This window comes from Nilaparvata lugens, chromosome 4 (assembly GCF_014356525.2).
Source record: "Nilaparvata lugens isolate BPH chromosome 4, ASM1435652v1, whole genome shotgun sequence".
Classification (NCBI taxonomy): Eukaryota; Metazoa; Arthropoda; class Insecta; order Hemiptera; family Delphacidae; genus Nilaparvata; species Nilaparvata lugens.
The window spans coordinates 22,266,226-22,282,191 of NC_052507.1; the positions used below are offsets into that span (position 1 = coordinate 22,266,226).

Consider the following 15,966-nt stretch of genomic DNA (forward strand, 5'->3'; position numbering starts at 1 on the left):
AGGCTGGTACACGTGCAATAAACTTTCAGATTTTCTACAGATTTCCTGTTACTACAACCAATCATTGAATTAATAATGTCGGCTATTGGAAGATGGTAGACATCAATCTTCTTTAAATTACTTCAAAGTTATCAAGTTATTTCGAATCTCAATCACAACATCAGAGATAATCAAAAAGCTTCGATCCAAACAGCGCTTCCGATGATTAGTCGAAAATTAATTGATTGAAGAAGGAACTGTCAGAATGATATGGAATGAGATGTAATGAGCCCTTCTAGCACTAAAGAACTAATGGTTGATTTTCTGGGGAAATTAATTCTAGTGAATTATTATTCTTAAACATAATTTTCTCAACTAGTGACATACAATTTCATTATTTGCGAAATTCCTAATGCGGTTCAATAATAGTCCAGTCACAATATACATTGGTGCATGCAATTCATATTGTAGTTCTGATTTTTTAATATATCATTTGGGTACATAAGAGAAGTCCAGAACCAATTTCTTCATGCAAAATTTCCTTGTGCTAGATACAGGGTGGCCCAAAAACCTCGTATTTTCGGCTCATTTACCAGTTTTCAGCTATTTATGCCAAATCACGTGATCGGACCGGAAAATTTGCTCTTGCCTTTATTTCAGATTATAAAATTCTGAATAGAATGAGATCATTCGGAACTCTCTATCTCCAATGAGTACTGAGTTATGATTTTTCAAAAATGAGTGGAATTTGAAAAGAAAAATCAATTTTGATGAATTTCAGTTTTTGATCAACAATATCTTCCGATTGTCACCATTTGGATGTTTAATTCAAAATCCCTCCGGGCAAATTCTTGTGCTCTACAATCTGGGATCAGGTAGAGCGCTCTATCTTATAAAGATTTCCAGGCACACCTGAAAACAATGCTCCTTGTATTGTGAAAAACACCTAATTTTCAGCTTCAACCATTATCACCAACTACATTTTCCTCACATTGATATTTCACACAATGACATAAGTTCATGATATTAAGTTCTATGAGAATAACCCGTTAGATGCACTTCATTTTAGTATTTCCTAGTGGAGAGGCGCGATTAAGGACACCTCAAGGATCAAAATTTCAAACACATAACTTTTGACACAATGCTCAGATTTTATCGTACTACACTTCATTCTTCTCCTCTCGTCAAGGCGGTCCAAAATAATGCATCATAGGTCAAATTCTGTCGAAAAATGGAAAATGTATTGTTGAGTGTGCTTAAGCCCATATTCCAATACCAAAAAAATGGCCAATTTCTATATTCAAAGCTATGTATCTCGGTAACCCCTTATTATAAAAATCATTACTTGATTTTGAAATGTACAATAGAATTTACCCTTTCATCTGCTGTGAACGATTCATGAAAAAAAATGTTCCTAAAGTGAGTTTTAATTGTTGAAAAAAATACAATGTGGATGGTGATGAAGGTTGAAGCTGAAAATTAGGTGTTTTTCACAATACAAGGAGCATTGTTGTCAGGTGTACCTGGATATCTTCATAAGATAGAGCGCTCTACATGATCTCAGATTGTAGAGCACAAAAACTCGTACATCTAAATGGTGACAATCGGAAGATATTGTTGATCAATTCTGAAATTCATCAAAATTGATTTTTTCTCCAAATTTTACTCATATTTGAAAAATCATAACTCGGTACTCATTAGAGATAGAGAGTTCCGAATTATCTCATTTTATTCAGAATTTCATAATCTAGAAAAACGACAGGAGCAAATTTTTCTGTCCGATTACGAGATTTGGCATAAATAGCTGAAAACTGGAAAATGATCCGAAAATACGAGGTTTTTGGGCCATTCTGTATCTAGCACAAGGAAATTTTGCATGAAGAAATTGGTTCTGGACTTCTCTTATGTACCCAAATGATATATTGAAAAATCAGAACTACAATATAAATAGCAAGCACACCCCCTTTTTTATGTCTATATTGACTGGACTATAAGCTCATGATAATTCATGTGAATGGACTTTGAAGTGAGATCATAATAATCAATCATATAAACATCATTATAAACCTTATAAGGTATGGAGAGAATCAATAATTTATTGTTCTTTTCCATTCCGATAACGTACTTTGTATGAAGAAATGTTTTAGGAGTTAGAAGTGAATGCATTATCTATTTTATTTTCGCTATTTTCAAATTCGAATTCGTTTGGAATATAGTTGTGTTCTTGTGTATGGGATATGATATAAATGAATATCTGTATTTCGAACACAAAACTGTATTGGTTTGAGTAACTTTGATTATTCATGTTTTGTTCAGTCTGAAAATAAAAATGTAAGTACAAGCTCGAAGTGCCTTTGTACTCGCTCACTACGATCATAAAAATGATTGAAACAGTCATTAGTTACATCATCATGAATAAATATGTACGACTACATGTCTCTCCCTTGGAGTATCATGTTAACCACATGTAAATGTCATGTTCATATACTATTTGTTGCATGATAACGACATTATTATTATTCGAATACAAAACCTAGTAGCGACGAATAGGCTACCAGTGTTGAAAAATTGTTCTGTACTGAGAAGAAATACTATGTTGCGTGTACAATGTACGTCCACAATGTATTTTTGTAGCATAACGGACCTCCAGCAAGGTAATCTTGACTGAAGCGCTTGTGTCGGCTTTTTGTATGAAGCTGCGCCAGCTCTGTTGCGTGTTTCATTATGTCTTGGGACTTGAGCTACCTGCGTGCGTCGAGTGAAGTTCAACATTTTTTCAGTCTCATGGCGTTCCAGTCTCACAAACTCCACGCTCACAGCCAAAAACGTAATCAACAGACATCAAGATTATCTTCATGCCTGCGAAACCGTTAATTGAATTCACTTAACATCAGTTACTCACTTATTATCTTTTAATTGAATTATGTCACTTGGATAATGAACGTTGAACTACTGCTAATTTACTGTTCAAGTGTTGATTAATGTGGTACATAGTGTGCTTTCAAGATAAAGACCCAAAGGGAGTCCGTTGATTCAAGTGTGCATTTTTATGGGAACTTACATTGTTTTTTTCAGAATCATATACTTCGTTTCATGGTGTCTAAGAAAAGAGTATTGGAGTATATTATCCTATACCGTGATTTGCCTTATGAATGAATCAATGATTTGAAATTGGAGAATTATTTTGATTGGTTGTGTTTATTTTTGTAGCTATTATCAATCAAGAAAATATAATGAATATTCCAATGAGAAATCATGAATAATTATTGAAATTTTTCATATACTATAGGTGAAGTGTAGTCCTGTATAATGTGGAAGAGTGAGAATTGATGTATTTTAAAAGAGTCTAAAACGTAGGAATCAAGACTCATGACTGCTGCAAAACAATATTTTGCTAGGCTTTTTACGATATGTATCATAGAACCTATACGTTTTTTTATATTTATGAGCTCATCCGACGTATTTATAACTCATGATTGAGACTCAGCAATCTTGAAATGCATTAAAGAGCATACACATTTCAGTATTTAAAATAATAAGAATTCGGCTCTTAGATCACACTTCACTCATTCAATTCTCTCATCTCTGGATACATTGAGTGAATCTGCCAGTATACCAAATAACTTGACTAGACTCGATGGAACTATTTCTTAAAAATCAAAAACAGATTGCACCGTTGTTGGCCAATGTAATTTGGTGTGAGGTAACTACAACAATATGAAACATGCAAAGCGGGATTCTGTGCAAAAGGATCACAGCAGAGCTCACCTGAATACTGAACAGTCCAATAGTCCGAGTAGCTTCACAGCGAATAAGTCGGTTTGCCGGACTATTAATTGAATTTATTGAGATCTATTGTTTGAGCACCAAACTTGTCAAAATTGCAGTCCACTAAATGTTCTGTGTGGATAAGATGCGCCAAAGCCGGGGCAAACAAGGCAACTCAGCTTACATAATTGAATAAGCGATGCAAAGCTTAATCATCATCTACAGCTGGTACCAATCAACTAAACTTCAAGTCCAAACTACCGTATTAATACCACAATTATCAGTACACAATTTATCTGTTCATTACAGCTGGTAACTATAGATGCTAAATCATTTTATCACAAAATGATCTTGAATCATAATCATCTTCCCGTTCTTCGGTAGCCGCTCGGCCGAGAATTTCAAAAACATAGGTCTGTAAAGTGAGATATAGATATAATGTTATTCTATGATTCTAATATGTCCAAGGGTTATTGATGAACGCAACGAGCACTTATGTAGAGCAGAAATCGATCTTTATTATAAGTAAAAAAATAAATTTATAAAACTTTGCATTTTTAGGGTAGTGAATAGTAAACACTAACACTCTGCATCAAGTTTAAGTGTCTACTGACATGAATTTACATGGGTCACAATGGACAGTAAACAAACGGAAGCAAATTCATAGCTAAAACAGAAATTGCCCGGGTCCCTGGGACCCAGGGTCACGACTAGAAGGGGTACCCAATCAGTCATCATCTTTGTATATTAGCTAGAGACAATTATTATTCAAATATGATATTCAAAAGTTTAAATATCATCTCATACTGTAGTCTCTATTATTTTCTATCATTTATCATTTTCAAGTAGTCATTCATCTTGAAGTAGTCATGGAAAATCAATTTTATAGTCCTTGCTACCTCATGCCTATGGAAAAACGCACCAGAAATCATGTAGGGTTTTCTTTAGAGGGCGCTGCAGAACACATTTGTTGACGTACAGCGCATGAGGATATATCATTTTAAAGCTGAAGAAGCGATCTTAATTTTATAGATTTGAAATTTCTAGCACAAAAAAAGATAGAATGAGAAGAAATTTGACGAAAATGGAAACACCTTTTTTGGGCTTTTGGAGGTTATAACACTAATGAAATATGTGTTTTAGATGGAAATTTTATAGAACAAAATTTGTAGAAGAAGTCCATTAAAATATTTTCGTTCAAGAAACGATTGAATATCTTAAACGGTTATTGAAATACAAGCGATATAGCAAAGCCCTAGAAATTTTGGAGCCATCTTTTTTTTCGAGGTCTTTGCCTGTGATTTTGACTCTTATCATCATCACGTTCCTTATTATGCTAGACCTTACAAAGAAATTTAGAAATCTACCACGGTTGTTACTCAAAAATGACCACGGAATGACGCAGTTACTAATTTTGCGCCCTTACTAATAATTGATGAGTTCTCCTTCCATGAATTTGATACCTTATTCAAATTCATATTTGTTTACAACCTAATTGAAAGACAATGCAACAGAAATAATAATAGTATATTTATTTCCGTAAAAATGATACATAATAAGTGACGTATACAATTTCGTTATATGAAACGTAAAATGACGTTTTCATGATACCATAATTGGATAAATCACGTCATGATGGAGTACCAGAGAAAAAACAAAATCAAATGTGACAGAAAAATAGAGAGAAAAGACAAGTAAGCTAGCGCTAATCAAATCGAAAATCATTTGAGAATTCATCACGCAGAATGGAATGCGAGGAAAGACAAATAAAAAAGAATAATCATATTTTTATTATTGTTTATTTCTTATTTTAATTTATTCTATTATTTATTTATATAATAACGGATCAAAGACAATAGTATGATAAGAAGAATTGTGTTGGATTATCAGGAACAAAACTGTATTAAAAGTAGAATCGATTCGCGTGTGTGGAGATAGTGACAGTACTTCACATAGTAATAAGACAAATAGTTAGTGAGTGCACTCTTTGAGGGTACATTGACCAGACACACACCAAACTTCAAAATTGCTTTCCCAGACAGTCGTGTCAATAGCTACTACGTACTTGACTATGCACTCAAGGGGACTCAGCATTGCATTCCTTTCCTCTCGAGCTAAATAATTCTATTGCTCACCTACACGTTGGATTCAAACAACCAATAAAAAAACTCTATAGATTGTAAAAATAATTTTATTTTGCATGTTCAGGCCGCGTATAGGCAGAGAAACTGTCCGACATTTTTTTTCTCAAATTGCATTCTTTCAGCAAAACACGAAATGAATGAAATTTCAACTTTGAAGGAGTTAAACTGTATGACAAGGCGCTCATTCTGCCTATCAACTTTCATCATTTTCGATTATTAATGAGAGCGACAATAACAATGATAGAAATTCGTAAATGGAAGAAATAATAATATGTTGTTGGAAAGTGGCAGCACGTCATTACAAGCCACTCCTTCTTCTCATTTTTCTTCTGGTTCTGATTTCTTTTCTTACTCTTTCTTCGTCTTCGTATATTCGCCTTCTACTCAACTCCCTGATACTTCTCCTTATTCTCCCAGGAATGCGGTGGAGGAGGTTTATGAGGAGGAGTGATAAACCTTCTTTTCCTTCTTCCCATTTTTCCATTTCTCATTCTCCGTCTCCTTCTAAACTCTCCTCCCTCCTCATCCGATCTGATCCAAATGAAGTTGGACAAAATCTTTTCTCCCTCATCCTGCGTTTACCCTAATTCTCACTTCTTTTCGTCTTCTTTGAGAAAAACAATCGAGAAAACAAATTAAGCAGGTCAATACTTCTAATATAAGGACTTCATGAATAAGGTATTATTATTTCGTTGAATTATGGTTTTACTATCCACTATCATTAAAGTCATGATGATGATCATCATTAAATCAATCTAGATGGGGTGTTCAGAATAACAAGGTAACATATGACAATAATCGAGCTTCTTGGAACATAATTACTGCGATCCATAATATTGTGTTCCAGTGTCCACAAATAATTCCAAACTACAGTGTGAAGTGTGATCCACTTGATGCTGTAAACGATGGTTGAATGGTCTGTATTGATATAATTGATAGCAAATAATGATTGTTAGTGTTGTTTCTCAAAAATTAAGATGGGGAGTGCATAGATGGATATCATACTCGTCCTATAATCGTTGTCGTTTTGCTTTCAGTTTAGATAACAGAGTGGGCGGCCTGGACTCTGCGACGCACATGGCAATCAGCAATGAGCTGGGAGCCCGCAGTTACTTCCTGACGCACGGCGGCGCGCGCCTTAGGATATCACGCGTCACGTCACACGACGAGGGTGTGTTCAGGTGCCGTGTCGACTTCTTCAACTCACCCACGCGCAACTACAAAGTCAATCTCACGCTTGTCGGTAAGTTCGGTTCACAGCATGTTCTGTTCACAGACATAAATCAAATTCACTTGACATAAATAAAATTCACTTGGGATCAGGAATATAAAATGTGAGATATAATGGAAAATGTGGAATGTGAACAGATGTAGGCTAAAAAATCAAAATTAATCCGAAATGGCAAGGGCAGATGTGGAATAATGCGGAACAAGATCCGTGAATGAGTTTCTTTGGAATGTATACTACTAGGAATGTGTTGGGAGCTGTTATGTGTACAATAATATTATAAAGAATCAAACAAACGTCCTCCACTGACACATAATTTGTCCCAAATTATTTATTTTAATAATTTAAAAATAATAATAAATTATTTTTTTATTCAATTTTTTTTCTGATATGATGCTTTAATAATATGGTGATGGGAATTTATCTCGAATAGCTAAGGTTGTGCACAGAATTCAGTATTCATTTGAAAATTTCAACACACCTTGAAAGTTCTTGATTTACCAATGCCAGTCTCAGAATAGAAAATCATCCAATCAAATTCTACCATGAGAATATTCAACTTGCTAATACGAATTCAATCAAGAGATAGGATGAATTGATCGCAACAAGATGGGTTAGTATATTATTACGTGGCTGAAATTCGACAAAAATGCGCCTCATCCAACCAATACTCTCACTCTATCACTCTATGCAAAACTGTCGAGAATGATGTCTGCTAAGAGGAAAGCTGCAATGTCCAGCACTGTAAGTTTGTTATGGTTGAGTAGTATAGATTGAAGGACTAATGAGGATAGCGGTTTGTCTCAGTGTTTCCGCTGATAAGCTATCGCTTATGAGTTAAGAACCAAGCACCTTGTACTCCCGTTAAAGGCAACTCCTCTGAATACGATTCATGAGTTGAAAAATCACATGCGACTGGTTCGGAACCCACCCAAAACTGAAGGTCCCCTCATCTCTTATTATTATGAGCCTCATTACCCACGGACAAGCCTAGAGCTCATATGGGCATCACCCTAGAAAAAAGTAGTCTATGTAGAGGCAGAGATGAAAAGATGGTTGCCTATCCTGCCCCTTCCATGCTAGAAGACGAAAATTGGCTTTGTTATACAAACATTTTGCATACGCGACTTCTTTCAACATTCTTTATCACACAGTATTCATATTGCACATGCACATACTACTATGCGTTATTTGAAAAAAAAAAACAATTATAACTGATCCTGTATTCACTAGCTGACTATTTTTGACAAGCTCTTCAATTTATTTCCAGTCAATAAATTAAAGTCTAAACTCCAACTCTAGATCTTAAAGTTTTTTTTTGAAACGTGGCTACAATCCGACATCATTGTTGATGAACTGTTTCTCTGTTAACTCTGTTTCTCATGTAACCCTTTTTACAGTGCCCCCTGACACACCGATAATTCTGGATGGGCGAGGAGATGAAGTAGCGGGGGTAGCTGGGCCGTTCCTTGAAGGATACGACATGCAGCTATCTTGTCATGTGACTGGAGGTGAGTAGAATAATTTCTAGAGAGAATAGAATTGCAATATCAAAATAACTTCAAATAAGATCATTGACTGTAGTCAGAGATCATTGGTGGAGATAATTGGATGTAGTCAGTTACAAGATGACGTGTTGGGCGATTGGGGATTTGAGATTCTTAGATATCATTCTCAGATGTCTGATATCAGATATCATATCATACTTAGTTATTTGGAATGATTCGAAGAAACAGATTCATAAATTAGGATTATCAATAATCAAATGCTAAGATGGATCCTTCCTTAGTCGCCAACCAAAACTTTCGCAAATGGTTGGAGTTATTTTGGAAAATGATGCCATATAGAGAATATAGCGTAAGCTACCACGTATCTCTCCGGTGCTCCTCTCAGTTCCATAACAACTTCTTCTCCAGAGAAGATCTAAAGAATGTCTGATAAATATTCCAAATCTGTATCTTTTGAACAAATTCGTATTTCTAGGTTCATTGAAAAACTGACATCTCTTGATTTTTCTGTATGCTACATTGACCAAACTATTACTATATTCCTGTGCGTAATTTCAAATCAAGAGTTATGCATGTCGTCACTTGGTTTATTCGGTTCCACTGTTACCTGTTGTTCAAAGATGTTGAAATTGTTCTATTTTATTTCATGATTTTACACTCCAATTTGTTAAATTTCACTCCAATTTATAGATTTATGTTTAGGCATAAGTTTCAAAAAAAATTTCTTGCAACCAATTACTCTAATGTATTCACAGAAACGATTCCTTGAAGAATAAATACATTCGAATCCTCTCCAATTCCTATCAATTCATTTTTAATTTCCTTAGTGCAAAAACAAACAAACATGGATTTCAACTAATAGTGATCATTGGAATGTTGACAGGCCAGCCACCACCGACAGTGGCCTGGTGGCAAGATGGCTCGCTGGTTGATGACGTCATGGAGACTGTTCGCGAGCACGAAGTGATGAATCGGCTGTTTGTGGCTAGCGTGCAGCGCAGCATGCGAAGTGCCACACTGGAGTGTCGCGCCACCAGCGCTCAGGCACCTGCTGTCGTCAGGAGGGTCGGCCTCGACGTCTATTGTAAGTTCAAAATAAAATATTTCAGTTTGTTCAACTCTGAGTTCAGTGGAAGTACATGACGTATACCACTCCTACTTGCAAAGATGAATTCATTATTAGAGAAGTAATTGTGTAAGGAATGACTATCTGAACAAAATTGGATTACTTCTATTCAACTGGAAATATTTCAATTGAAATCAGTAGTTGAATATAATTATAATATTCAATTAAAATTTCAGTATATTGGGAAGTGACTTCCCAATACCCCTTTATCATATTTTCATTCTTGGTGAAGGCTATACTCGTATTTAATAAACATTAGAAATCTAAATACCTTTTTCTTTACTTCATTTTATCTCTTCTAATTTCCTCAATTTCTTTTCATTCCCAGTAGTCATTTTTCTCATTTATACTCATTTCATGTAATACATATTATGAAGACTTGGCTTTTATAGTTCAATGTTCAGTTCAATTGGCGCAATCTTAAAAATTTTGGCTTAGAAATCAATTCTATCGAACGATCTTGAAACATATAAATCCAGCAAACACAATTTTAACAACAGTTACCTCTTATCAATCGAAATGAGTTTCAAAGCTGGTTTTTCAAAATTCAGGTGAGATGTACCAATGTATAAAGAAAGATCCCCCTAACGAATCGATTCCTATTGAGTGCGTAATTTCATAATGATCCAATCAGGAGATTGTTGCTATAATATTGATTATTTATACGATTATGTATCAGCCTCAGACAAGAGTGATGAAAGGTTTCTCTAATCTTTAATATAATTCACTGTGGAATAGTAAGGATTTAAGATTGAATAAATAGTTCTCATCAACTTCTCTCAAGCATTACAAATGTCCACTGTGAGCTAAAGTGTCAATAATCTTTTCAATGAGAATAGAATAGCACCAAATGCTTAAAAAAATCTGTCATCAACACTTATCAATGAGAATAGAATAGCATCAAATGCTACAAAAAAAGCTGTCATCAACAATAGGATTCCATTCATCGACACAATTATTTATTATATTCCATGCTATTTTCCCACATTACAAGCTATTCCACAGGCTATTCGCGATTATAGCATGAGAATGGAACTACATTTTTTATGACTAATCAGCACAAGACTATATATTTGATATTATTCTGTTGATGATTATCTCTACAACATCTCTCAGACTAGAATCCGACTAATTCATATTGGATTTGATTTTATAAGACATGAATAGCAATCTTGAGAGTTCCACAAGTTGACCAAAATTTTCGCGATAGCAGCTCTCGAGTTCAAATCATAGAACACTGGCAACGCAGGCACCTTTGAAGTAGACAGACATCTTTGTTGAGAACTTTTATCGCCGGTGATTACTTCTTACTCTCTGCGTTTCGGTTCACCGTTATAAATTTTCAAGTGACTACAAAGTTTAATGTATAAAGTTGCAACTTATCAACCGGCCGATTCAACAATGCGCGCTCCCGGCAAGAGTGAACTGAGCTGTTTGGGCTTATCCGTCCGTCTACGAATCCAAAGTCCTCCAGACTTGGGCTGCCGGCAGGTTCCCCAACTTTGCCCCCTCCCAGAGACTACCCTCTCCACTCCCCGAAACATCAGCAACCACTTCAGCGACCAGCGGCGGTGGCAACTATGCTGGAAGTTTGTCGACTTGTCGCAATACTTCGGAATCCGGCGAGTGAACAGCACCAGAGTCATTCATCAAGTTGAAGCAGCTCTGCTTTGGTGAACTGCCAGCCTATCCTGCCTTCGTGACAAGAAACTTATCGAGTGCCTTCTTGTAATCGGCATCGAAAACACTTTCGTCACAAGTCTTTGCCGAGCTTGCTACCCTTTTCCCCAACAAAAGAATATATAGGCGAATCAATAGGAATATTCATAATGTGATATAGAACTATGATGACAGTTCAAGAATTAGTTGTAGGTGTAGTCCATAGATGTTATAGTTGATAGTTGCTGATCTCCAATCGTACTGGAGTCAATTGCCTATTCATTTACTCAACAATGATGAAACACCTAATCATAAAATGATTGGAAATGGAAAAACAAGCTTATAGCCTTTACCATTCCATTCCAGAATTTTGATTGAAAATTGATTAACTTATAGTAAGCATAAATGGATCATGAATAAATCAATCCCATCTATTCTTATCGAACACGATAATATTATTCACATTTTTATTAAACATGGTAATATATATTTCAGTCAATGAGAAGAATCATAAAATAGTTATTTGTATATCTAGAGTGAAAAGCACTGCTTTTTCTCCCTGAGGGAAAAGTTTGAAGCCCGAGGCAAAGCCGAGGGCAACAATTTTCCTGAGGGAGAAAAACATTCTTCACTCGTGATATACACAACATTTTTCCTCCACCTACATTTCTATAAAAACTGCAAATAAAATAATATTTAAAAAAACTTACTTGATAAGTCCAGTAACAATGTGTTACAACATAATCTAAAAAGTGAACAGATGGAAGTAATCACAATTCACCACCGACAGCGCTACACGCTATCTGTCGGCAAAAGTTGCAACAACAATGGCCGGCTCACATGTTCACGTTCCAAATTTGATGTGAAATATTTGTTGGCTGGTATTTTTAGTATCATGGAATATTAAAAAATATTTCTAAATTTTTATAGTATACTAATATGAAGTATGTAATAGGTAATTTTAGCTTATAAACATATATTTTATACGTTGATCAAATTTCTGTTCGAGGTAATTAATATAGTTGGCTCAATGACTACTATATTATGCTTCGTCATCTGAGCTTAGACCTTCTAACCTATTTCCAATGTAAGTTTTCGAAATAGAGATGCTTTCCATGTTATTTAAATGAATAAATAATCATTTTATTTGTTCACGGACCAGCCATACAAATACAGAAATACAGTTAAATAGTAAAATACATGCACAATTATCCTATAATTTCAACAATAACCTCCAGTAGAAATGAATTCCAAAGTAAAGTGTCAGTTCGTGAGAGATCACGATTTCACTCTCTATGTCTGTTATTAATGTCTCCACTCCATGTGGATTATCGAACAATCAAGACTAATAGAATATTACTGCATAACTGAAAATTTATAACATGAAATATTGTATCAAGACATCAATGGAATAACTATAATTTAAATAGAAACTTGAATAACACAGCAATATAACAATAATAGATCATTTACTCTCGCATCACTACAATTCAAACAATTGCGTTATTTCAAACATTATACGAAAAACTTACGTGAATAAATAATAACTAATAGATAATTGTATAATAAATATTTGTTTATAGTATATAATAGAAGCATATTTTCCAACCGGATTTTTCAAATGATTTCAGACGTTCTAATGGGGAAAGAATTATTCATTTTGAAGGTTATTTGATTTTCTATCACCAACATTAAGTACGAATTGGGACTCTATAGTACGGGACTCTGAGAAAACGATAGATTACGTTTGGGTTCAAGATGAAAGATTCTGGCCTACATGATGTATGATGATTATCCAGCCACTTCATAATCATTCTAATTCACATTCTGAGTAATAAATCTCCAATCATAGAACTCTTGATTCCATACGTCAGTGATTATACTTAATCACACCTCAATGTCATCCGAAGTTTCAAGCTAAATTTGTGGGCATATAGTTGATTTTTCTATTCTTGCAAACTACTCCATCCTCTACTATCTTGCAAGAGAGCCTTTTCCAGACCGTTCCTAACAGGAATGCTTTTTCCTCATCCGCCACTCCTATACTATAAAACTGATGTAGTATAGTAATTGTCAACTAACATTTTTTGTATTTTATCAATCAAGAATGAAGTTCAATTTCATTTATTCAACATTATTCAATGGCAGGGAGGACTTGAAGTTCCAACTTCATCCTCAATGAAGGTAATAGAAGCTCTAGAAGACTTCTAATTTTTTCCAGATCAAATCCCACATTCATTTCATTCTTTCTCCCATTCCATAATTCAATATGATTTCCCATTATTATTACTCATAGAACTTTTTAATCCTAATATAATATAGGCGTTGCCAGCATAACAAAGTTTGTGCGCTAGCAACGAGCATTCAGTAAGCACTCCAATTAGAGAAATATAGAAGAAAAGTAACTGTATTAGACAAAAAATTTAGCAAACAAAACAAAAAATTAGCATACACTTTCAAAAGAGAAATAATACGATATTGGAGTATTCACATGTCACATTTTTTTATCACACTGATTAGTGAAAGTTGCTTATTTTGATATATCCAAATCTTCTGACGTCTGCAGATCGAATCTAAGTAAGTGTTATTTTGTTGTTACAGTGAAGCCACTGAACGTGAAGATAATTACGGCGAACGAAGTGCTTTCCGCCGGAAAGTCGAAGCAACTTGTTTGCGAATCAACAGGATCCGTGCCACCGGCCAAGTTGTCCTGGCTTCTTGACGGCGAGCCAATTAAGCACGCCGCCACTGTTGTAAGTTAACAACAACAACTCACACTAATAGCAGCACTAGCAATAGCAATAAACGTACCAATACCAATCACGATAGCAATAGCTAACACAACATAAATGATAATATGAAAATCTATGGCATCATTTTCTACCAAATCAATACACTTAGCAATATTGATAAATGAGAAATAATCAGAAAGGGTTTTCTAATTACAGTTACACTCTTCGACTATTTGATTAGCTTCCACTCCTAAATGAATAATATGCAGGTATAATAAACAATATGTAAAGAGATGGGAACGCCCGGCATCGTTGGGAAGGGTTTTCTAGTTAGAGTAACGACTTCATGAGTGGCTAACATTTTGTACTGATGTAGTAGATTTATTAATTTTGAGAGTTGATATTATCATCAATAGATGTTTTCAGTTGGAAAGATTCACTCTTTGACTTGTATCCTATTGATTTATTTCAGTTATGAAAGTAACTCGATCATTGAAGTTCACTGTGTTTCTACGTAAATATTTGGAAAACACTTACTTTCGATGAGAAATGAGGAATGCATTTCACTCCAGAGGAGGAGCTTCATCAGCCTATAGATTAGAAGACCAGGAGTTGTATGTTCAAATGAATTGATTTGATCAATTTTCAGTTGCATTTGGCGGCTTTGGCTTCAAACAACCAATTAGTGAAAGAAGACCGCATTTGATTTAGTCGTTGATTTTATTAGATTTTCCTCACACCCATTTTGGTCAAACAGTACAACCCTTGAAAAACAAGCACCCCTTGTGGCAGGAAGATGAAGTACCCCGGGATTAAAATACATTCCACTTTCATCATCAAAAAATGAGTGTTTTTCAAATATTTAAATGAAAATACAGTGTATAGACTACAACAAAGTTATTATGAAGTGTTTCGTCATGGGAAACAACATCAATTAAAATTTAATAATATAACTTTTCTATTATTTGTATGATTCTCCAGATATAAATCAGGTAATAATGAATAGCATAGAATACTTCCATTGAAAGTAATGATAAGCTTAAAAATACCACTACACGAAAAGTTGAGTTCGGTAGTACGGGTAATTCTGCAGGGTACAGATGGACAAGTACCCGAAAAAATTGGATCATAAATCAAGTTTATTATAGTAAAATAGTATCATTACAGTTCCTTCTTTCCCCATAGTTGCATAGACAGAAACCGTATCCATGTGAAGTAAAGAGAACAAGTAACGACGCTAAATAGTTACCGTAGCAATTTATTTATGTATTGCATATTTCTATGGATGATATTATGCTATAATTATATGGATGCATAACAATAATAGAATGAATAGTCCAGTCAAAGGAAGGTTATAGAGGGAGATGTTTGGAAGACAATTTTTGACCCCACAGTTCTGTTTAGGGTAGTAAGGAGGTAAACATAACATTTCCCTCTATCCTCTTTTTTGAAAATTCATTGCCTGGTCTAAAATCAATTGGAGCTTTAATATGTCATCACCTAAGTCGAATTACAATAGAAATAAGAACACGATATGCTTCCGGAACTGTTGAATCTGAACTGTTAATTTTCTCGGTAATGGAGTGTTGTATGGGAGAATGAACTCTTTTATTTCTTGTACAGTCAATAATCCTCCCTATGGATTAATCGACTAAATTCATTGATTCAAATTAAAAAAAAAAAAATAATAATAATCATACACTAAAATATAGAAATAGATAATTTCAAGCCTAAGATTAAAATCTAACTGTTTCTAGTCCAATTTCTTGTACCAATCTTATTTTTCAATCATCAATAATTCATCTTAATAGGCTACTTGTGA

General features: G+C 34.6%; 1 protein-coding gene across 6 annotated transcripts in view; it reads left to right on the top strand.

The window, feature by feature from the left end:
• Positions 1-15,966, top strand: part of LOC111047814 (neural cell adhesion molecule 1) — a 150,044-nt gene that overhangs the window by 76,080 nt on the left and 57,998 nt on the right. For 5 of the 6 annotated variants that reach the window (XM_039426960.1, XM_022333664.2, XM_039426959.1 and 2 more), the window contains exons 4-7: positions 6,929-7,134; positions 8,520-8,630; positions 9,511-9,711; positions 14,014-14,165. In XM_039426960.1, the coding sequence (XP_039282894.1) occupies positions 6,929-7,134; positions 8,520-8,630; positions 9,511-9,711; positions 14,014-14,165 (670 nt within the window). The remainder of the gene's footprint in view (positions 1-6,928; positions 7,135-8,519; positions 8,631-9,510; positions 9,712-14,013; positions 14,166-15,966) is intronic. The other variant, XM_039426964.1, reaches the window with a different exon arrangement.